Source organism: Epinephelus lanceolatus, chromosome 8 (genome assembly GCF_041903045.1).
Source record: "Epinephelus lanceolatus isolate andai-2023 chromosome 8, ASM4190304v1, whole genome shotgun sequence".
Lineage (NCBI taxonomy): Eukaryota > Metazoa > Chordata > Actinopteri > Perciformes > Serranidae > Epinephelus > Epinephelus lanceolatus.
This window is the reverse complement of record NC_135741.1, coordinates 26,289,093-26,313,358: the sequence shown is the minus strand read 5'-3', so window position 1 is coordinate 26,313,358 and position 24,266 is coordinate 26,289,093. Positions and strand designations below refer to the sequence as shown.

General features: G+C 40.5%; 2 protein-coding genes across 3 annotated transcripts; both read right to left on the bottom strand.

The window, feature by feature from the left end:
- Positions 1 to 173: 173 nt before the first annotated feature.
- On the bottom strand, positions 174 to 11,768 carry slc2a5 (solute carrier family 2 member 5). 2 transcript variants are annotated; one of them, XM_033628062.2, is made up of 11 exons: positions 11,481 to 11,768; positions 11,232 to 11,330; positions 10,968 to 11,128; positions 10,760 to 10,884; positions 8,891 to 9,043; positions 8,458 to 8,771; positions 8,166 to 8,276; positions 7,978 to 8,079; positions 5,721 to 5,796; positions 5,394 to 5,521; positions 174 to 2,176 (listed from the first exon to the last, which is right to left on the bottom strand). In XM_033628062.2, exons 1-11 carry the CDS (start codon positions 11,523 to 11,525, stop codon positions 1,952 to 1,954), a joined length of 1,539 nt encoding a protein of 512 aa, XP_033483953.2. In that variant the 5' UTR covers positions 11,526 to 11,768; the 3' UTR covers positions 174 to 1,951. The 2 variants fall into 2 exon arrangements, with proteins under 2 accessions (XP_033483953.2, XP_078026214.1); XM_078170088.1 differs by having other exon boundaries at positions 10,968 to 11,019; positions 11,481 to 11,521.
- Positions 11,769 to 16,050: 4,282 nt separating this feature from the next.
- On the bottom strand, positions 16,051 to 23,236 carry gpr157 (G protein-coupled receptor 157). Its single transcript, XM_033628094.2, has 4 exons — positions 22,660 to 23,236; positions 19,681 to 19,894; positions 18,379 to 18,573; positions 16,051 to 17,735 (listed from the first exon to the last, which is right to left on the bottom strand). The coding sequence occupies exons 1-4, from the start codon at positions 23,034 to 23,036 to the stop codon at positions 17,517 to 17,519; spliced, it is 1,005 nt and encodes a 334-aa protein (XP_033483985.1). The 5' UTR covers positions 23,037 to 23,236; the 3' UTR covers positions 16,051 to 17,516.
- Positions 23,237 to 24,266: the final 1,030 nt, after the last annotated feature.

Below are 24,266 nucleotides of genomic sequence, written 5' to 3'. Positions count from 1 at the left end.
ATGCCATGCACACATCAAGGCTCACTACACCCCTTGCTCCTACCACTTGATGAGAGATAGGGTGAAGTAGAGCCTACATGGCCCTCAAAATGGAGTTTTTTTACACTTAAAAGTGTTATGAGAAACTATCAGCAAGATGGCTGCACTAGCAACAAAAAACACAGCAACACAAATGTATTTTCTTTGTTTATGTAGATTTAGTTTAGACTTAGTTTAATGTCATTTTAATGTATCATAGCCTCTTATTTAGGACTATAAAAAGCATGACAAAAGAAATAGCTAGTATGCTAATGTCTTGGTGGCCACCCTGCTAGCTAGCTAACGTTACATTGCTATTGTTGATTTTTGCGTGACAGGCTTTCATTTTGACATGTTTCCACATCTCATTGCCCCCATTGATGGCATGTGACACCTGAAATTTAACTAAAGTCCAGCAGCATTGTTACTGCGCTTGTTACCGCTTCTCTAGTGCAGACCGGCAGGGTAGAAGTACGAGCTGCTAACATTAGCCTACAGAGCACCACTAAAGGCCTGATAATGAAGCAGTTATTTTTAATCTGATGACTTGTTTGACTGATTGATAGCATAAACTGAAGTTGTGAACAAATGGAGGGATGCAGGAATTATTCCTAAAACCGTAAATGAGTTAACACTTTAGCTCCTCCAGTTCCCTCATCTTAAAGTCATTGGGTTTTTGAATAGGTTTTGAGATGCCCGAAATAAATAAAGTCTGTGGTTAACACAAGCTTAAGAGGCTTTCATGTTTTGTTCAATGACATAAAATATACCAGTACTGTAAATACCCAACTTGTGAATCTTAAAGCTTTAAAGTCTCTTTTAAAAAGGCAGTGACTAACAAGTGGTTAAATAAGACTACAGAGCATCACCACGCCAAACACGACATTACAGCCTCATTGTGATGGCGACGTTCATGTCTTGCTACCAAAGTGTAGCTTGTTTATAGCCTAACATTAGCTTTTTACTCATGGAGATTGCATTTAAACTTCAAAAATAATTAAAGTTGTGGTTATTTGTAAAGATGATCTTGCTGAACAAAACACGTAGGCCTAAGAATCGAAAACTCTCTTTTTTTGCCACAGGGTTTATTTTCTGCAGTACTCCAAAATCCAATGGAAATATCCCATTGGATTTTCGTCAAGGGAGCTATGGCGAAGCTAACTTCTGGGCTGGCCTACAAATAAATGTAGTTCTTGCACCACTCTATCGTGAGTGCCCTGATAACCACAAACACGCAAGAGAAATCACCACAGCAGAAGATGGTGTATCTGCAATGTCCAGAAACACTTGTCACATCTGTTCACGTGAAAACCAGCACTGACAACAACGGACGTATCAGGGGAAAACTGTATTATCCTACTGTGTACCTTGGACAATCTAAAATTAGAAACACTTAAATCCATCAATGAATTTAAGGGCATCATAAAGAATGTGGTGATAGAGATATGTGCTTGTTTTTCTTGAGAATATTTGAATAATTGTCATTTGTGGATTTTTGTATTATATATCGTATTTGTTGCATTTTAAAAGTGTTTTAATTGGCTGCTATCTTGGCCAGGCCTCTCTTGTGAAAGAGATTTTCAATCTCAATGGGAATTCCTGGTTAAATAAAGGTTAAATAAATACAAAATTAAATTCAGGGTCTTCAAGGGTGGTCACATTTCACAGGGAAAGATTTCAACCACTGCCCTTTATAACTCTGTTCCGAGGGGCAAGGTGGCACTCAAAAATGAGGGGTAATAATAATACTAAATTGGATTTGGCCCAAGTCTCTTTGTATTTTTAGCTGGCTTTGTGGCCACAAACAAACAATATCAAAAGAGTCTGTGTAAAGATTCTTTGTAGAAAATGGAGACTAAATTAAGACATTTCAGTGCAGTACAATCCTCCCTAGAGTGAAGACTTCCTCTCCTCTGAATGGTCTCATTTGTCTTCAGAAGGCCGTGACCCTCACTTCATCCTCCAGGCTTTCTTTGTGCTCTTTCAGTGGCAGATCCCCATCACCCAGTTTGATCTCCACTTTGTTTCTCTTGGCAAACATCTGGCAGATCTCCAGGAAGGTCTTACTCTTGGTCTCTGGGACCACCAGCCAGATGTAGATGAGCGTGACCAGACAGATGAAGGAAAAGATGATAAAACTGAAGGGGCCCAGACCGCTCTGGAGAAGGGAAAGGAGGGAGAGGAAATGTGATCAGTGTGTCCTCAAGATAAAATGTTAAAATGTTGAAACAACAGCCAAGATGGCTAATTTTATTGGAATGCTCTCTTTTGGTTTCTGTTACTCAAAGTCAAATCCTGCATTGTTTGTTTGTGGTTTGAAGATCTTGTCTTGAGAGGAAGTAAACACAATACTGCAAAACAGTTGTGTTTATCTCTACGATTACGCCACTTGGTCCAGCCGGAAAAACACCCTGACCAAAGTGGTCCTAATAAACTGGGACTAGCTGACACTTGTGTAAATCACATATTGAACTGTGATTGGCTTCTGGGGTTGTAACGATACGTTGACCTGGATGGATTGGTAATCAACGATCCAATATTGTTGATGCTGAGAGAAAACCTTGATACATGTAGTCATCTCTAAAACATGCCCAGCGCCAGGCAGATAATGGTAAGCAGTCAAGAAAAATAAAAAGAGAATATTAACTGATATTGTCTCGTATCGATCACAAGCCCCTGAATTAAATTATACTGAAATCATATCATGCTAGACTTTGCAGTACCAACAAATATTGTATTGTTGTCCAAACAATCAAAATAATTTTAAATTGTGATTAAACTTGAGGTGAGCACAGAGAAACTTTGCGGCCCTCAGCAGATAAATGTGAAAACAGCCTTTTAGCGTCAAACCCTGCACAGACATTAATCTGCTCAGTGAAGCTCAAACATCCATGTGAAGTTACAAAAAGCAAAAACACATCTTCTTCAGCAGAGTAGGAAGTAAATTTCAGTCTCTGCATTGTGTTTACGAAGATAATATCATTACATGGAATCTAAAAATAAAATTGCTCGGGAGATACATTTTAATTAAGAATGATTAGTTTTCGTTTATGAGAATCGTTTCAGTGTGAGTATGAGACCTGGATTGATTCCTCTCCTCCCATGCAAACTTCCTTTGTTGATTAAAATGGCTTCCTTTGCATTGGCCATTCAGTATTTTCTACGTCCAATTTTTCAAAGGGTTCCCGAACAAATAGTTAGGACAATATGACAATACCACACATATAGCCTATCTGTCATACGAAGCTACAGTCAGCACACAGTTAGCTCAGCTTAGCGTAAAGACAGGGATAACAGGTAGCCTGGCTCTGTACAAAGGTAACATCAGTATCACTACTTAACATGTAGTATCTTGTTTGTTTGGTGTGTACTACAAACAGATGGAGACAATTTGTGGTTATGTGGTAGAACAGAGTGAACTGATAATATAATTAGTAATATAGCGAAAGATTTAGAATTCTCCATCTACATATCGAGATCATAATATGACTTCCTCCACCGCTGCCTTGTTTGTTGTATGAAACATCTGACTACACCCTCCACTGCCATCTAATGTGTGTATCTATGCCATCATAAAGGACCCATAAAAGTATGAAGGCCGTGACATTTACAGCATTTGATATGGACATATCTATTTTCATACAAACAAAAACCCACCCAGGGGGGCTCTATAAATAGTAATTGACCACATTACCCGTAGACCTCTCTTACAGTAATCATGGGTTTAGTTTAACAGGTTAGCCTGAAGGCAAAGGAACCACGTTCAGTAGCCTTGGGCTTCATGAGGCTCCTACAGAGCTGGACTGATGTGGTCCAGTGCTATCCACAACAATCATGGTTCACAATCACATGTAGGGGTGGTGATTTCGTATAATCACTATTACTGTCTTTATTATTTCAATGGTGCAGTGGATCGCAACTCTACAAGGATGCTCAATGGCAGAGTGGACAGTATCTCTGCCTTTCATGTGAAACACTGGGGTTTGATTCCCTGATGGGGAGAGTTAGGTTTTGCACCAGTTGCTGGTTATTAACCAAGAATGACAAAAGTTATACAACAGCAGCAGCAGCAATGGTTACTGCACCACAGAATGGAAAATTCATGGCATAATACCATTTGAAACGTGGGTAAACAGGATCTTTTGACATTAATGATTACAACATTCCTTGAAGAAATCTTTCCTCCAATAAGGGTTCTTTGGAGGAAAAAGGTTCTTAATAAAATCTTTAGGCCCCGATCACACAGAAAGCATTTTGCAGGTTGCAAAATGCGAGGCGCACTGCACTGCCTTTTTAAAAACTTGAATGCTAGTAGTAAAATATGCAGTGGACAACCACCCCTAACTCTACTATAACCCTCCTGTGTAATCAATCTACCATTTATTTTTTTTCACAGTAATTAGTGGCTAGTTACTAAAATGTTGAGGCAGAGGGTACTTGCTGAAGCTCTGGTTGAGGGTGAGAGGCTGTCAGCAAATAATTTATTGGACACAGGGAAACAGAGATCTGTGTGGGTACAAGAGACGCTAATGAAAAGGGTGGATCACAGGGAGTACCACCAGTTGGTCCAGGAGCTTTTCCTCGATATGGTCGTTTCCAGAAATATTTTAGGATGACTTGGGGGCAGTTTGACAACCTGCTGTCTATCGTCAGGCCTTATAGCTCTGGGTATCCAGCAACCGCTACCACTACTTTCTCCTCCAATGGACAATGGGAAAAAAGGTAATGAAAAAAGAGATGACATGAGGTGCATTTCCAATCTGAGTGGAAGTGTTTTCAACTTGAGGAGTTCAGAGCACTAACACCAGGTGCCTAGAGCGCAGAAACACGAGGCCTTGTCACAACGCAATAACAGCAAGCAAAAAGCTTCAGGAAGAACCCTTATCTTTAAGTGTGTAGTCTCCACTGGTTGTGACGAAGTGGAAAAAAGCTAATAAGTGTATTTCTCAAAATGTAGTACTGCTTTAAGATATATTGTTTTTCTCATTTGATTTTTCCCTTTGAACTGGTTGTTGCCTGTTGTCTGTGTCCCTAACATAACAATGATATTGCTTCAAATTGTGGGTTTGATGCTTGACAAACATTTAAGGCCTGACGAATGATTGGAAAGATTGCATTAATCAACTTAGTGTTGACAGTTTTCACGTTTATTTTTCTTGAGTTATATTAAAAGTTTGTCTGCATATCTTAAGACATGCACAGAACATACTGAAGTACAGTAATTCAAAATCAGGTATAAATCATCATATCACAGTCAGGATGTGACTGGGGTTGCCTTTCTGTTGACACTTAAGAAACATCTGTAAGTAATTACATTTTAAAATAATAATCCTTCATCCCCCAATGTAAGAGTTCTTAGAAGTTGTGTAACTGACCTCTAGGAAGGGGAAGATGAGGCCAACAGTGAAGTTGGAGAGCCAGTGGACGGAGCCTGCGACCATGAAGGCAGCCGGCCTGGCCGACTGCCTGAACATCTCGGTGGTCACCACATAAGGAATGGGACCTGGAGAGCACAGATGTGGTTAACCACAATCAAAACACTCGAGACTCATCATCAGTCTTCAGGGTCAGGGTGAGGATGTCTCAGACAACTTGAGTGCAGTTTTACAACATATATCATTACATGTCTGGTCACATCCAAACAACACTTCAGCTAATGGAGCACCCTGTTGTAATCAGTGTGTCGGTAAGGTCATACTCACTAGGTCCTATGGCGTGTCCTATGACGTAGATGATGACACAGGTGATGCTGACGTAGGGCATCCACGTCACGCTCTCCTGTAAACACAAAGACACAGCTGCTGTTTTCACAAACTAGCTGTGTTGACGTTTGTAAACAGGAAAAATACGTCGCAGAATCTCTGTAGTAGCTGCACTGTGTGGGAAGAGTTAAACCCACTGTGATGCTGAAAGTGATGCCTGTCTGAAGATGTTGGGTCCAGGTGAGATTACAGGGTTGCAGGGGGGCACCACTGGTTTTGTGGTTGTCTAATGGCCAGTGCTTTCTCATACTTTAGTGGTGGGCGACTCTGTTTTTAAGTCTCGAGGTTCTCATGACCCCAGCAAATATAGACGTCAAGTCATTGCATTTATTTTCCAGACTGAGCTCCAAATATATAATAAATTAAAATTACAGTCCAGTAAAAAAAAATGTGGCACTTTGTAGTCCAGCACATTGGAGCACGAAGTTAAAGTGGTGACTTTTAGCTTTAAAGCAACGTTTCTAACAACAACTAATTCATTAAAGTTCCCCTCTGGACACATTTTAAAGTAAATAAAAATACTCTGCTATGATGAACATTTTGTTTAATATGGTTCTCCCACACACAAGGAAAACCAAAAAAAAAGTCTAAAAAGAGGCTGGAAGCAGATCCACTCCCACCACTGCTTGGTCGGTTTTGCTTTTGGTTTCTGCTTTCTATCAGCACTGGCCCAGTGCTAAAAAAAAGTGTGTAGACAGGAGACAGATCTGGCTATGAGAGACTAGTGTTAGGTTGACCGATAACAGAGCAGTGCACATCAAGATGGCTGACATTAGAGGAAACATTGGAGAGATTTAGCCACATGTTAGGAGTTAGGGTAAGGGTGTCAGACTCAGATGAGTTGTCTGGCGTCTGATGTATCAGAATGGTAAGTGTAGTTAGCATCTTTTATTTTATTTTATTTAAATTTCATATAAACATAAGCTTTGTATTTTATAATGTAAATTGATGAAATTGTATGTTTTATATGTAATGTAATGTAATATATTGTATGTAAGGTGTGGACCCCAGGAAGACTAGCTGATTGCCAAGGCGTTCAGCTAATGGGGATCCTTAAAATAAACAATAAACAATTTGTCTATGTTGTTTGTTAGCTTGTTAGCTTGTCACTGACAGTGGCTAACACAAGATTATTGGTTGTCAAACACGCAAAAATATCTGCTATGATGGGGAATTGGTGATACGGAAGGAAGCTTTAGGGTCCAGTTTACATCATGGACTAAATATATTGGATGCAGCTACCATGACGTCACCCATTGGTTTGTGTACTCCCGTTCTGAAGCCTTGAGTTTGGCAGTTAGGCCGCCACCATCTTGTATTTAAAAAGCAGTGAGGGGTGGATCAGACTGAGAAGCAGAGGACTCTATTGGCATACAGCCTGTCACTCAAAGCAGCCCACCACCCATACAGTTGTCCTAAAGGGGGCAATTGGCTCTCAAGACCAAAACTGTTTTTGTACCAGGCTATAAACATGTTAATTTCTGCTGTAAAGTTGGGCTTTTTAATATGAGGGTCTATTTGGATTAACTCTGTTTTGGAGCCAGCCTCAAGTGGCCCTTCAAAGCAACCTGGTCTCACTCCGAAGTCGTTTGCACTTGGGCAGTGACTTGGTTTACATCCATAAACTGCACACTCTACCATGATTACAGTCAAAACTTTCACTATGATAATGCAAACTCTGCTCTCTGCAATGACAAGTCCCCTCTGTGCTGGAGGTTTCAGATTTTTTTGCCAGTGTTGTGTCAAAGTTTGCCCCCTAATTAATATGCGTTTTCCATATTAGACAGTGATTGGCTTTCATATTAGTAACGTACCTAATCTAGCTTGCATGGTCTAAGTTTGAGTCTCAGATTTTAGGGAAGTGCACAGACATTGCCTCAGATAGGAGTCAGTATAGTCAAGGTCAGACATTGTGGATGTGGATGTAAACTGTAAACAACCATGAATTAAAAGTGTATGTCAGCACTTTAATCTTGTTGTTTAAACACAGTGTATTCGAGTACACATCCACAACAACAAAGATTGTGTCACCTTTCTTAAAAGCCTCCTGTGACTCAGTCCCCACAACAAATCTCCTGACCTCAAGGTTGAGAAACTCTGACATACAACAGCAGATTATTTTTGTATGCTGAACCACTAGAGGACAGCAGAGTCACACATTTAGGTTGTGAGACATGCTGAGGGTTTCACATGGTACCTGGAGGTTGAGGGCAACAGTGAGCAGCACACAGGCTCCACAGCAGATCCCAAAACCACAAAGGAGGAGCAGCCGTCGCCCTGAAGCCTCTACGATGAAGACCTGGTGAGACAAAGTATCTGTTCAGAACTATTGTCTCCTGCTGATACGATCAAACAACAGACCTTGGATATCAACAGGATACTTACAGCAGCTATGGTCATGAAGACATTCACTGCACCTGTTCCCACAGTGACATACTGGATGTCATTCTGCTTGACTCCAGCAGTGGCATATATGCTATCTGCGTAGTAGTAGATCTGAGGAGGGAGAGAGAAATGCATTATCCAAGAGGACAGCATTAACACATAAGAAACAGTGCTGTAGTTGAAAATGCCTGAGCAGAAGAAACTGTTATGCTGTCTGATCTGGTGTTATATCTGAAACAGAGTGAGTGTGGGCATCAGTGGGTCAGAGTCAAGGACACCAGGCCCGGCTCACCGCGTTGACCCCCGACAGCTGCTGGCCCATGTTCATGACGATTATGGAGACCAGCTGCCAGCGAAGGGAGCGCTGGGACAGCAGGCTGAGCACAGACAGACGGCCCTCGGCCCTCTCTGACTGGTCCTCAAGATGCATCTCTGACAGCTCTGCATCCACGTCGTCCCAGCCACGCAGACGCTGTAGTGCTTTCCGTGCCGTCTTCTCATCTCCTCTCTGGATGAGCATGTACCTGGGGCTCTCTGGGAAGAAGGGCAGCAGCAGGAGCTCTATCAGGGCGGGGATACCAGTCAAACCCAGCATGACAGGCCAACCTGGATACAGAGGGAAAAGAGACACCTCTTTACCAGTCGATTAACCTGAAAAAAATCTCTCCTCAAAATATGCAGTGACGGATTAAACATCCAACCAATGAAGGATGACTAAAATTTACCTGTGCTGTTGCCCAGTATGTTTCTGATGCCCAGCACCTGTGCACTGAGGATGCCAATGGTGATGAAGAGCTGCGGTATGATGCCAAGGGCTCCTCTCAGGTTTTTGGGAGAGAGTTCTCCCAGATACATGGGCACCACGTTGGATGAGAGACCTGCAGACAGCAAACTTAAAGGAATACTTCACCCACAAAATAACCATATCACTTACTCACCCCATTTGTTTTCTCACATGCTTCCACAGTGAGCAAAGAATCCAGTACTTCCCAAACACATGCACTTTTTCACTTCACTAAAACCTCACTATTTAAAACACTTCTGCAAAAACAGTCTGAGTTCAAGCGAATGAGTTTGACATCCGGTCAGTGGATTGTACGAGCTGAGTTCAAACATATGCACCCACCCAAGTGCAATACTCGTGTGCGGAAGTGTTGTTGAAGTGTATGTTTTTTAATATAGTTTTACTGCTGTCAATCGTTAACCCCTACGGCTCTAATTCATCAAGAATTATCTCAGTTTTTGGATTCTTTGTAGCCAGACTCATAGCATGAATTAGTCTGGAACCTCTCAGTTCAGTTTCTTTTTCTTTTTTTGTAAATATTTTTATTGAAGAGTCTAGCGAATGGTCTAACAGAGCAGTTTTTAAAAAAAACATAATAATAATAATAATGATAATAATAATAGTCGTGAATAAACAAAGTACTGTACATCTCAACGGATAAGAATCAGACAAACAACAGACAGACAAATGACCAAAAATAACAAAACATGCGTTGTACGTTCAAAAGAAAGAAAAAGAGGAGGTGGCGGGGTCTGCCAGTCGGGAGACAGGGATTGTAGAGAGTTAAAAAATGCCACTTATTGTAAAACTGATCTGATTTGCCTCTAATTCAGTGTTTAACCTTCTCTAGCTTTAGAGAGGACATGGTATCACTGAGCCAGTGTTGGAGTGTTGCTCCCTCCAACACTCCAACACTGGACTTCCAGTGGAGAAGATGGCCTCTTGCCAGTAAAGAAGTAATTGTTGGGAGGTGTATCAGTTATGGTCCTCACCCAAAAATCGCAATATGGGGAGAGACATTTATAGTTAATGCCAAAAACAGGATAATAATGGACAAGAAAAAAAACATGGGATAAATTACAGGTTGAAGCACTGCATTTGTCGCAATTGTCAGTGATATTAGGGTAGCTTCTTGGTCCAGTTTCAATTTTCAGTGGTGTTAATCAGAGGCTGCAGACCAAAATGCCTCTAGACACAACTGGGTAGACCAATCAGAGCAATGAAATGTGACATAGCACCAAGTGACACATGCAAATTAGGGCGCTGCTTGGTCTGTTTTCCAGCAGGAAATAAATGTTAGCGTGGTCACAATTCTCAAACTGCAGCTTAACAGTCCACTAAAATGTGTCTCTGAAAATATTTGAGGTGAGACTTTGCCTAGTTTGACAGTTTGATCTGAGTTTCGTGAGCCTGGTGCTCAACAGAGCAGACTGGGTGCAATTACAACCAGCCAGAGCAGTGAAATGTGGGACATGTGATGTTTCAGATCTGGACTGGTGATGCTCCTCTGCCAATCATCAAATAAAACCCACCCCATATCAGATAAACAGTTGTGACAGGCATTGCCCTGACCAGGCTGGCTGGAAGTCTGTCTTAACGGGAGTGGGGACCAGATGCATCTGAACAAATAAAACACAAGCTAACGGATTCGTCTTGTCCCCAGGCTAGAGTCTTTGGTCACTGTTGAGGCATGCAAGAGAAACAGTTTTCCTCACCAGTTCAGACAGGGTGAGTAACTGACATACAAACGATCATTTTGTGGGTGAAGTATTCCTTTAAGATTAAGACTGAATGGTTGAATATATCTGACCTGCACAGATGCCCACTATAAACCTCGCCACAATGATGATCTCATAGGACTTGGCAATCTCGCTGACTCCCATCATCACAGCAGGGACGATGGAGAAGATGTTGTTGAAGAGGAGGGTGCCCTTCCTGTCAGGGAGTTGATGCTTTTAAAGTCATGTTAGACAAACAAGTATTTTTTAAAGTGCATGATGATAAATGTGACATATTACCTCCCCAGTTTGTTGACCAGAGGGGCCACCATCAGAGAGCCGAAGAAGCCTCCTAGCGGGTACATGGACACAGAGAGAGACCACAGCAGAGTTAGGAAGTTCTCCTCCATCGGTCGGCCGTAACGCTCCATGTAGGTGGTGTTATAGAAGTGCTGCATGAACTGAAGAGAGCAGAACAGCACTGATAGACACACATCATCATATACACTGGCCTCTGTATCACTGTGTGTTATGGGAAAGCTTTTGTGTCTTTGCTTGTGTTACCGGTGATGGAGAGTTGACCACAGCCACATTGTAACCATACTGGAATGATGAGCCAAATGCAGATATGAGTGTCGCCAACACCAGCACCACAGTTAATCTCTGTCAGGGGACATCAGCACACTATGTGAAGCCTCTTTGTGCAACACAAACACCATCCATCATGATTACACCTCATTTGCACTGTCAAGAAGCAGACAAAACAAACATCGATGTGATGATGGTGATAATCACACCTGGCGTGTCACTCACCCCTCTCCTCTCCACAAGCTTTCCCTGTTCCTCATTCTCCGCCATGGCTTTGTTTGGACTCTCTTTCAGCAATAATAGCAGCACACTTTGTTATTAGCACTGCACCACTGGATCCTGCCTGCCCTTTGGACATGAGATCAAAGAGCATAGCAGTGGTTTACAGCTCGACTTTAGTTATCGTTTTCATGTTGCTGACTGTGCCTTCAGGTCCAGGAAGTTTTGTACGCAACACACTCAAGATATTAAAATGCCTCCGCGGGCTGAATGTTGATATCCAATGCTTTTATTGCACCTTTAACTGAATTGGTTCAATTGATGAAATCTAACGCTGTCGTTATGGAGTTATGGTGCCATCAAAACGATAAAGCCACGTATTGTTTACCCACCTGCAGACTGGATTACAGAAGAGGTGTTTTTACAGCATGACGACACAGTGCTGGAATCACAAACAGTTGGCAAAGACTTCACTGTTGATCCTTTTACAGTTTGAAGGATTTATCTGGAGACACTTCATCTCACACTGATTACAGAATAGATTCATTTTCTGCAGAAACACCACAGCTGTGAATCTGTTTTTATGTTTATATTGTCTCCGATTTGTCACGTGCTGATCGCCTCTTATCTCTAAAGTAGAGTCTGTTGGTCATTATAATGACCCGAGGCTGTTCTTAAAGCTGGATGTTATTTGCTTTAGGCAGGAGTCACTGCAAAAAGGCTAAGATAGTGTGTGTGTGAGAGAGCAGACAATGCTTGTGGGAAATAGGAATAATTAGGTCAGAACAATGTATGTCACAAAAGGATGTGGTGTTAAGTAACGCAGGATGAGCTGTGAGAATGAACTCAGAAAAAAGGCAACACGTCTTTGGAAGGCCACATTTTGATTTTGATTTTTTTTAAGAACCACTTTTATACTACAATATTGGACAAATCAAAAAAGTTGGAAAAGTTAACGATCGCCAAATCCAACCCATGGTAGACAGTAAAAGAGTTCCCCACTGACGTATTGCTCATCCGCAGTGTGTGAACTATACCACAGCTTTTGGAGGGCACTTGCACATGCCTCATAGACCAGGAATTACTGTGACTCTTGTTGCAAAGAAACATTCATAGCTGCAAGCATGTAGGCCTATTTGCTTTATGTCCGTGTGTGTGTTTGGTTTTGATCTTTGAGTTAAAGAGGGTGAAGTTGATGATATTGTGCCGCCATGCTTCGATTGTGATGGCAAGAACAGCATGCCATTTTAATATCTGTAATAAAATGAATTAGAGATGAATCATCCTCATGCATGAACCGTACTACAACAGAAATAACCCTAATTTTCCGCATGATCCATGATGATGAAGATACAGAAAAACAGAAATGCATGCAGAAAAGCATTTTGTCAATAATTTTAACACAGTTCCCCCCAAACAAACAAACAAACAATAGAATCAACAAATCATGTTTTCAGGGGAGCTCACATCTTATAAAGAGGAGCCAAGCTCTCCTCACACCTGCAGTTCATACCCTGCTCTTCTGTAACATTGCTGCTCTCACAATGGACCAGAGATATCATATTTTTTAATTCTTCCTTGTCAGTCGGCCGCCTATAGTTTCCCACAATGCATCTGGACTTGACACACAGTTCAGTGAGAGATTGGGGTGTGTTATACTCGTAGCAGCTAATGTAGCTTTGTGCCATTAGCCCAAGAGGACCGGTCGTGCTTTTGTGAATTTTAGAGAAAATTTACAATTAACTCATGAAATTCAGTTGATTCTAACATTTTTATTGTCTTTGTGTATGTGACATGGGACCTTTAAAGGTTTACTATGCAGAATTTGTTGGTTCAGTACACAGCATTACCAGTTTAAGTGAGAGCAACTCCAGACTGACTCCCATTTTGGAACAAGCTTGTCCGCCTGGGGTTTCCTCTCACTATAACTGCATTTTTTTCTGTTTCTGCTATGTTTGTAGCTTCCTTTGTATTGAGATGTGTATTGCTCATGGTCTGACACCTGGTGGCTACCTTTTTATAAAGTCCTGACCTGAGCAGGGTGCTGTGTCCAGGAATGTCCTGAACACAGCAAAATAAAAAGAAAATAAGACAATGCAGGCAGAGGGCAGAGAAGAACACAACAGCACACTCTTCTAGTGGGTCATAAGTGATGATTGAGAGTATGAGTCTATACATTGTTTTGTTGTGTTTTGTTTTTGAAAATCCTGCACAGTAGCCTAAACCTTTGAGTGGAATATGTGCAGTGAGTGTTTGCAATATTAGCAGTCAACAGATGGTGGCACCATCTTCACATTCAAAGAAAAAGAAGAAGAAGAAGAAAAAGAAGAAGAAGAAGAAGAGGAGGAAGACGACAGACAGACACAGTGGCGTAAATATAGACAGTGCAGGCAGTGCAGCTGCACTGGGGACTGTGGAGTGGGGGGACCTTGCAAATGCTTGCCACCTCAAAACTACACCTATGTTCAAACATAACTCACATTAAAAATGATGGTGCCATTTACTGTAGGCTATATGCTCTCAAAAATGCAAACCCATCTCTGTCACGGTTTTCTTTTCTTTTCTTTTCTTTTCTTTTGTAAAATGGTCAGTCGCAATCTATAACAAAATTATGCTTATTCTTCACGAGCTAGAAAAAACATGAATAAACTATATCTATATAAACTAAATTAATTAATAAACTATTTCTTATTTGATATTTTTGTCACATACAGGTATGCAATGATGATTGTTGGGTAAGATGTATGTTCAAGTTTCCTCATGTCAAGTCTATTTGATCATGTGACAAGATGATATGATATTGTAGCTAGTTGAGGCGCAAAATCTGTCCAGACTGACAAGTCCAGTCCAGTGAGCAGTCGTGTCTTTCAAACATAAAAAGCGTTAGAAAGAAAGGACAAGAGACAAAATGAAGAGGAGGAAAAAGTAGCAAAGCTCCCTAAATTAGATTCATTTGGCTTTTTGTTTTTTAATAAACAGTTGGCAGTGGTGAGTGTGTGCACCTTATAACTAGTAACTAGCATGCACTGGGGCCTGTTGTAACTACATTATGCCACTGGACAGACATGTCACAGTGCAAAGTGCAGTTCCACTGTGTCCCTTTATTTTTTACTGCCTAAATATTCACATGCTGTGACTCGTTACCAGTAACCTCTCGCTTAATGTATCCAGTGTTTCTGATGTTTTCTATTGCATGTTAAAAATGTCCTGTCACTTCTAATTTAAACATGCTGTTGCAGCTCTGAACTATTGCCCGTTAGCTTTTGTTGGACAGTGTGTGTTTGAGAACTGGCTCTAAGAACCACTGACGCAGCCAAATGAACAGCCTGCGCTGTGAAAAAATGACTTCCATTATCTTGACTGGTGAATGGTCACCCCGTGCAGTGTAGTACGGCCCTCTGGTACTCTTTAACTTAATGAATTAAGTGGGCAAAGAGCCAGCGGAGGACGGAGCAACACCCCCTTCCTTAAGTGTTTCCACAGGCTCCAGTTACTTCAATGTCAGCCAAATCTCAGAACACACACAATGGATTAATTCCTGCAGGAAATACAGTAAGTGTAGGTCGTCTGCGTGGCCTCTGTCATCCTCAAGGACAAAAAAATGTTCACCGGCAGTTTTGGATGTCATCAGCCTAAACAGGATTCGCTGCTTCTGTTTTCTCAGCCGTGGTATCCAGTGCTCTGTCACTACTGGCCCTCTGAGAGTGACCTCTTCACTGTGTCACATTACTTTAGACTACAGATAAAATTAGATGGAAGGAAAACTTTTATCTCATAAAACACTGTATTTATGTTTTTAATATTTTTAGTATAAACAGCATAAGGTCTCCATGTTCTGGAAAGATGCATGAGAACTAGCCGCCCTCATAAGAGCACACTGTTGTTGCTGTGTAACGAAAAGTCTGGCTGACCTGATATAAAGGCTTATTACAACAATATTACCCACTTCTGCAATGCCTAGTTCATCAAACAAACCAAGAGAGACCACACAACATTCATAAATCCACTTGCTGTGATGCCACCATCACAACCCAAATAAGTGTTTGCCCTCTATGAGAGCCAAACAAACAACAATCACTTGAGGATAAGAGAAAATTGGCTGTCAACAAGGTGGAATTTCCCCCTCCGCGCCTCTCCCAACGATCACCACAGTAATGAATCTAATTTTAATGTAGCTCATCATCTCCGAGGCAGGCTCATTAAAACTCAACGGATCTTAGACAAGCTGAATCAAAGATGGAAAGTGGCGCTGTGGTTGTGAGCCAGGTTGGTCCCATGAGCCTCCGTGGGGTTCAGTGGGTTCACACTTCTCGTTGGTATGCGCCCGGCCTGTGGTTCAGACAGGGAAATGGGAGCCAAAAACAGCAGGGGTCAAAGGAGAAGTGAAGCTCAAAGGGAAGGCTCCGGTTTCAAGGAGGAAGGACAGCATGTGATGACACGTCACGCAGCATGACCACAGTGACAGCGATGATTTCAAGTTGATTTTGGTGAAAAGTCAAACACTGATGGGGTTTTGCAACAACTGTCAGAAAAATGTTGCAACTATGAGGTTAGGCAAGGAGTGAAGACAAAGATGTCAAGGGATCCATACGAGAATATTTTATATTTTAATGTAACTTTTAATGTGCACGTGATCAGATATAAATCACGTTTTTTGTACGCAAACCTTCTGAACACACCAAAAGTTATATTGGACACAAGTTGGATATTAAAGTTACATTGCTGAACATATCAAAGGGACATTCTACCCAAAATGTAAACAATCATAAACAAAACACTTTTAAAAATGCTTGAAAGATGGCTGTAAAAAAGTTAACTATTAAAGAAACAGCAGCTGTGGCCGCATTGAGTTCATGCCAGTTTCAACAACTTGTAATGGAGACAGGTTTCACTTTGCAAAATGTGTCAGAACATTCATTCAAATCAAACTTGCAGCATTGTTTTCTTCTGTATTATTCAACCACTACTCTGTACGTTACACAAACTCTTTGATTAACCAAACTATGACTAAATGTGCTGCTTCCATGTTGTGTTATCTACTTCCTCGAAGCTCCGTAGCTCTGTAATAAGCCGAGTATTTAGCAATAGCTTAGCAAACCAATGACTGAGCAGAGAGAATCAGTACGGAGTGAATCATCTCTAACTGACATGAACTCAAACTAACAACAAACTAGAGCTGCAATGATTTATCAATTAGTTGTCCACTATTAAATTAATCGCCAGTTAATTTGACAATCAAGTAACTGGTTTGAGTTTTTTTTTATATATATATAAAAAAGTAGAAAATCTCTGATTTCAGCTTATTAAACGTAATTATTTTCTGGTTTCCTTCCTTTTCTATGACCATACATTGAACATCATTAGATTGTGGACAAAACAAGACATTCATCTCAGGCTTTATAGGAAACACTGATCAACCTTTAAAAAAAAAATCTGATCTTTTTTGGACAAAATAACTAATAAACTAATCAAGAAAATATTTGACAGATTAATTGAAAATAAAAAATAATTGTTGGTTGACACCCAAACACATGTTGCACCCATCTTTCAAGCCAACAGCCTTCATTGAAAAATAAGATTTTGGGAGGGTTAGCACTTAAAGCTTTCTGTGAAAGTTCACTATCAGCTTATCACATTAAGTGAGAGCTGCACAGGCACTAAAATGTGGGTAATTGTTTCCCATAAATACGACTTAAATACTCAGTGGAACTAGATAAAAACTGAATATTCATTCATTTCACAGTGATAACTTCAGAATGTGAGTGAATCCACACAGTACATGAGAAATAAAGCTGAGAACTGTCGTTAACGGAGTGCACAGCTGCTCAAATGCAACCAGAAAACGTGTACGAAGAACAACTTCTCGTGAAAAGGCACTTTGACAGTACATCTATGAAACTACAATATTCATGTGCATATCCGGTATGCAACACTCAAAATGTTTCACCGAATGCTGGGAACAAAGTCAGGTTGCATCATCACCCACAGAGCAGAAATGTGACTTTTCCTGTGACACAAATGTGCGTGTACATCCACAGAATATCATCTATCAGCCCCGACTCGACTGGTGCTGTCTGCCTCTCTCTGCGTGGAGGTGTCCTGTCCCGGCAGCTGCCTGTTGGGGGCGTCGTGTGAGTGCTGCTCGTCTGCATGACGCTTGGAGCAGCAGCATAGCGTGGCACAGAGGCGTGTGCGGATTGGCCGTGTGAGCAACACAAACATGATGCAGTTGGCTGCTCCCTGTGAGGTGTTGCCAATTCCCTGTTGGGTCCAAACAAAGGCCTTTAAGGGGAGTGTGGCAGTAACTGGTTATTACAGTAGAAAAAATGTCTCTTAATGGATTGAAAATGTAACAGGACTTCTTCAAATTATTGTCTGACAAAGAGATAACATCAAATTATGAGTTCACCTCATGAATGAATAAAATAACATTTTATTTTCTACAATATTTATTTTAATTGACTAATAAAACAACACATATTCTTATGAGCTATTGCATTATTATATAAAATAAAAGACACAGTAACAATATGATGTTGTAAAACTGTCCAACAAAGTTTTGACCCACTTCGAGAGACAGATTAATACTTTTTGAAAAGTTATTATGCTACTTTCAGATGTCCAAAAATATCAGTTGACATGGGAACTTTCATGATGAATGTGTGATGATTCACAGACTTGCAATCACAAGTTTGACAGCACATGAACTAATGATAGCACACACACCCACACATGTGCTGTCATACGTACAAAACTACTCACACACAAAATCTAAAGCATGAAGCAGTAATAACCGGAGAATTAATTAGATAAGATAAAGTGCAGATTAAAAATGAGATTAACGGGGATTAGCAGACATCCTCTAAACTGGACATCATTAATTAAAAAGAAACTTTAAACTCACATGTAGAGTGACCAGCACTGGGTGCTGTCTGGCTGAGGAGCCAGCTAGCAGCAGGATGAAGCGCACTGTGCTCCAAATACGCAGGACGATGAAGATGATGGGAATGAGTGTTAGTTTCATATCCGCCATAGAGGAGAAAGAGTGGGACGGGGGCCTGTTGGCCAAGATGGGACGGTACTCGGACAAGGCAGCATGCTGCGTCAGACAGAGTGAGACCAGATTTCATAAAAGCAAAAAAAAAAACAAAACAAAAAAGTCTGAGTATTTTAAAACATGAAGCATAAATTCAAAAGTGATACATGACAGATGCTTGAGGCAAACATGACATAGGAACAAATATTTGTTTCCACTGTAGATTGTATCTCGTTCACTCTGTCTATGTGATCTTTGCAAGCTGGATATAACAGACAACGGGCCAACAAACAACTTGGTTTTATATGGAACTTTTTTTCGAACAATTATAAACAATGAGCAAAATGTTTAAAAATGTTTTGCTATTTGTACTGCACTTACTTTAATTATCATCTATCAGACTATGTATTATGATGGTGATCCGAACTCAGATGCAGATTTCAAAATTCTCAGCCTTTTTTTTTTTTTTTTTTTTTTTTACACATCTATTTAGGTTTCTTTTAAGGTGTCAGGTGTGTAAGATTTAGGGGGATATATTGGCACAAATGGAATAAAATGTATAAGTATGTTTTCTGTAGTGTATAATCAACTGAAAATAAGAATTGTCGTGTTTTGTTACCTTAGAATGAGCCCTGTATATCTACGTATGGAGCGGGTCCTCCTCTATGGAGATAGCCATGTTCCACCACCATGTTTCTACAGTAGCCCAGGACAAACAAACCAAACTCTGGCTCTGGATAGGGCCATTCACGTTTTCGTGTCCGCCATTGTAGTTAGCTGCTGCTCCTTGACAAGCAGCATCGGAAAAACACTGATTTTTAACGTGAAACTGTTTTATTTGGTGTTTTTACTGGTCAGCAATCCTTTTTAAGTAGACGCCACTAAATCTATTTAAATCATATTGACATTTACTGTGTGTTTTTACCAAATATGTTCTGCATTGTTTAAGAGGTAGTTGGGTGAAAAATATTTCAAAGGGCTACAATTTAAAAAAAAAAGAAAAAAAAAAAGAAAAGAAACCACTGGTTTATTTAATATATAGGGGATTTTATAAGAATATTCTCAATCTTGGAAAGGTTGTTTTTTATTCTGCTGTTCATGCCTTTGCACTTGGGTGTCATAAGAGTCCTGAATGTAATCTGCAGCTGCACAGAAATCATGTATCCTCACCGCTATGTGAATGTGCCTCTTGATCAGGATATAGAAGACAGGGAGGGTGAGGTAAGCCAAGAACTCCCAGATCTTCCCAGTCAGCAGCATCCACAGGACCCAGTCAGGAGCGCCGATCCTCACCCAGCACCAGCCCACCGACACCTCTGACGCATCATAGCCAATCTTCTTCATGCACACGGCTATGACGGTGATGGCCAGAGGAACGCCCCAGCTGGACCACAAAGCAGAGAGTTTTAGAGAGGATCAAACACAACTTCCTCAAAGGTCAACTTCCTATCTTTAAACGTTTGTACGTAGATGTTTGGTTGGTTCAATATCCACAAATGTTGCAGAGACATGTGACACCATGTGAGAGATTATCTTGTGCTTAAGGCTTGTGCGTGTTGCACTGCAGAGTCATAGCAGTTGTGTTGCATTAGCTTAGTACATCATAAAACCACAAAATGATTTCAGCACTTTTGGACACAAGGTTTTCCCCTGAAGCGTTATCTTTTCTCCTACAACACCAATTTAAAAGAATATACTTTCATGGCAATACATGGCTGATCACTATAAATACACAATGCTCAAGGCCTTATGAGTGAGTGTGTGTGTGTGTGTTATATATACAAGCCTTGATGAATGGCTCTGCTGTGTGATCTTCAATTCAATGGAGCATTTGAGAATTCACAGAAACAAAATTAAAATGACAACCACAGACACTGCTGAGGCGTACCCAGGGGTGAAAATGTTCTCGTGTCCAAAAATAGATCAATTATACAGCGCTACACCACAGTGAATCAACTCCCTCCTTACATCTCCACAATCATCATGGACAGCTCATTAACGTGCAGAAGGAAATCTGACACAAAGGATGAAACATATGTGCCGATTCAGAGCATTCAAAGTGAAGTCGAGCTCATAATAAAACAAGTGGTCTGCTAAACCTGTTAACAACCTTCAAATAGATGCTTATAAAACAATAGGACCTCGTTTAATGAGGTTTTTATCCTGTCAAATCCAGTTTTAAAGAGCTGTGCGGCTGTGATATTTAACTGTTTCTGTAGTTGGAGTGCCTAAAAGACGTGCATGATATAACCAGTCAGCTCAGTACTGGGTGGTAATTATACATAAACATAATGAATGCATGGTTCCAGTGATCAAATCTAATAATTTTTGCAATTCAATCTGTTTAAATGTGACAAAAAACAAACTAAATATGAACCTATATTGTTAATGTCTACATTTTTGTGCCTTTAAAAGCCTTAGTGGTGATTTAAACTGTGTTAATTTTCCCATTTTGTTATTTCAAAACTTATTTTCTCTTAAAGAAATCCTGTAAACACTACAACAAATTCAAGAGCAAACATGATGAAAACCTTAATAAATATTAATCATACATATTCCAGAATGTATCCCAGAAAGGAACACACCTCCAGCAGAAAAATAGCAGACAGTTTCTATGCACCACAATTTTCAGTTTCCTGTTTATTCTGCTTTATTCAATTTTAGCTTATTTTCTCCCCAGTTTCATTTTACTGTTTTTAAATAAAATCATATGTATTCCCCTACTGCCCTGTGTTGTTTTATAACTTGTCATAATGTAATTTTATGTCTTATACAAAGCCATAAAAGGTGCCGTACAAATGAACTTGCCTTGTTTTATGGGGGAAAAAAAGTTTAGGCCATTTTACAAAGGCAACTCAGATCTAACATGCTTATTCAAGCCTAGTTTAGACAATGTAGGTTTTTTAGCAATTATGGACAAGAGTGGGAATACAATTCAAATATCATTCATATCTTTTGTCTGACTTATTGCCATAGTAGAGAAAAACCTGGGGTGGAGCTTTGTATCTGGTTAATGTGGTAACAGTTGATTTGCTCAGCGATGGAGCCTAAAGGAAAAAAAAAAACCTACTACAGCTTAAATAGGAACTACGCCCATTTTCAAAATTCCTACATGTTATTTATTCCTGTGGTCTAAGACAGTCTGAAAATATTAGTGACAATTAACAGCTCTCTGTCAATCCCATAAAACTACAGTGCTTAAATTCAAATTTCTGGCTTTGAGAGAGAGTAGCTCATATTCACAAATATAAGGCTCTTCGGTTTGTGTACAAAGCCCTTAATACTCTGGCCCTGTACTACATTGCAGACCTTCTAACCCCTGGGGCTCCTGGCTGTCCCATGCTCCAGACTCAAGCTCAGGGGTGATGGTGCCTTTGCTGCCTGCCCCCAGACTGTGGAACAGCACCCCCCACCACTGACTGTTCAAGTCCAGACTCAAAACCTACTTATTAGCATTTTAGTGATGTGGTTTTCCCTGGTCATGTTTTTTTTTAGCATTTTCTTATTTTTATACAGCACTTTGGTCAACCTGAGTTGTTTTAAATATGCTTTATAAATACATTTGAGTTGAGAAATATTGTTGTTAAAACTTTGCTAGGTCATGGAAATAACATGTTGGAGCTCCTAATTTAGGTGGTGTTCCCCTTTAAAATCAGGTTAATCTCCCAAGAACAAATTAGTTTGTGTGTCATTATATCATACTTCAGTTTACGAAGCCTGAACAATAAACCCAGGATGACAGATCCAATAATTCGCTAGTTAAGTTAATCAGGAAAACCGCGACGAGCCCCTGTGTGGTGGAGTAGAACGCCCGTTGGAAAGTGTTACCATGGAAACATAGCTCTTAGCGCCGCTCGGAGTAGCTAAGCTAACTTTGTAGACTTGTGTTTAGTCTTATTTTTTTCTACCAGTAAACTAGACTAGTTTGTGTACTTTTTTTAAGTCGAAGGAAGCTGGTGGCAAACTTTATTTGATTTTGCTATCCTAAATTAGTCGAGCGTGCTGTCTTCGTCACCAGGTTGATATCCCAAGATGCCTCAGGGTACAGGTTCGGCTACACTAACTTTACTTGTCTAACGGTTAGCTTAGAATTCACTTACACTTAGCTTGGCAGCCAGAAATACACGAACAGCCAGCCCGAGAACTCACCTCACAAGATGGAAAAACAACACCAGGCTGTCGGCGACCCTCTGGCTGGACCTGACGATGAACACGTACAGGTAAACAGCGATGGCCACGGTCCAGAAGAAGGAACTAGTGTTGGCGAAAGTGGATATGGCTCCCTGCGCGACGCACTCCAGCGAGTCGGTGTGGAAAACACTCCAGACCCCGACGGCGTAGGAGACGGCGGACAACCAGTCAGACATCGAGAGGTACACCAGCAGCCTTCTCGGAGTCGTCCTCAGATCCGACCAGATAATGTAGGTGATGATGATGAGCGAGGAGCCCAGAAACGACAGCGCGCACGAGCACAACACGATCACCTGCTCAGACAAGTACACAACCGTCCGATTCCCATCTGCCATCGTGAAACCGTGTGTGTAAACACTCCCCCGAAAGGCACTAGTCTATCCTGTTGTACATTTTAATCTTCACCGTAGTCCCTCCGCGTTATTTTCCCTTAAACTCAGGCGAGAGGAGCTGTGTGATTTAACCAACTTCGTCCATTGCTTTTGAGGCAGCCAAACAAACTTTTGCTGCTGTGTTTAACCCCTCCCCCCCCGCCTCCTCTCTGCGCGTGCTGCTGCACCAACCGGAACCAAAAGCAGAAGTGAGCATATGGGCAGACTCATAAAGGTCTATTTGTGGCTCTGATGCTTACTTGTCTAACGCCGGGTAAAGCTATGACAAGTTTGTCACATTAAAACAGATGACAACTTACAATTTTTCCATTCCAGGCCTGATTTATACAGAAAAAAACCTCAATCCAAGCATGCTAAACACAGAGCACTGGCCATGGCATTTAGCAGTCATATATATAATATTGCATCTGATTTTATTTGATTTTATTTTCACATTTAAAATGAACAAAAAGTGCCTGTTAACCTTTATAACTGTTTCACTCCACATAAAGGCTTACCAATACAGTAAATTGCTTTACAAAGCACAGGGTAATAAAACAGTCATATAAAAGAAATAACTTACAACAGTAAAAATAGAAAAGAGTGCATAAAAACATAAAGTAAGATAAGCTAAGACAGAAAAATATTCAAGAATTGCTTGAAATCACATTTGCACAAGGCTTGACTTTATCAATACATTTAAAAAATATTAATATTACTTTATTCAGTAAATCCTACCAACAGAATTGTAAGCTGCAAAGAGATTTTTTATTTCCAATGTCTGTTCTTGTGTGTAAATACATAAATGCATCGATAGTCATTCCCAAAATGTCATTTGGACTGCAACTCATCAATAAATCTTTAACTTTTCTGGGGGGTCGGGGAGTTAGCAGGATTAATTGCATGCTTGATAAAATAAGTCAGTGACAAAAACGCCTGTCATAAATTATGAGAGTCCGAGGTAATGTCTTAAAATTTCTTGCTTTGTCTGACCAGTACAGCAAAATCTGAGGTGTTTCTATAAATCAGAAAGAGCAGCAAACCCTCCAGTTTGAGGACCTGGAGGCAGTGAGCGATTTTTTTCAATTAGTGAATAATGGATTATCAAAATATATCAGATTTCAAAATTGTTGACAATTCATTTTCTGTCGTTTGAATAATCAGTGAAATGACTAATCATTCCAGCACTGATTA

What these genes read in the sequence shown, in the direction of transcription:
- gpr157 (XM_033628094.2), bottom strand. Translation starts at nt 23,036, where the DNA reads ATGGCAGATGGGAATCGGACGGTTGTGTACTTGTCTGAGCAGGTGATC. An exon ending in AGAGGCACATTCACATAGCG is followed by an intron (nt 18,574 to 19,680) that starts GTGAGGATACAT and finishes TGTCTGACGCAG; the next exon opens with CATGCTGCCTTGTCCGAGTA. An exon ending in CAGTGCTGGTCACTCTACAT is followed by an intron (nt 17,736 to 18,378) that starts GTGAGTTTAAAG and finishes TGGACCCAACAG; the next exon opens with GGAATTGGCAACACCTCACA.
- slc2a5 (XM_033628062.2), bottom strand. Translation starts at nt 11,525, where the DNA reads ATGGCGGAGAATGAGGAACAGGGAAAGCTTGTGGAGAGGAGAGGG. An exon ending in TATAGTGGGCATCTGTGCAG is followed by an intron (nt 9,044 to 10,759) that starts GTCAGATATATT and finishes TGCTGTCTGCAG; the next exon opens with GTCTCTCATCCAACGTGGTG. An exon ending in TCATCTTCCCCTTCCTAGAG is followed by an intron (nt 2,177 to 5,393) that starts GTCAGTTACACA and finishes TCCCTTCTCCAG; the next exon opens with AGCGGTCTGGGCCCCTTCAG.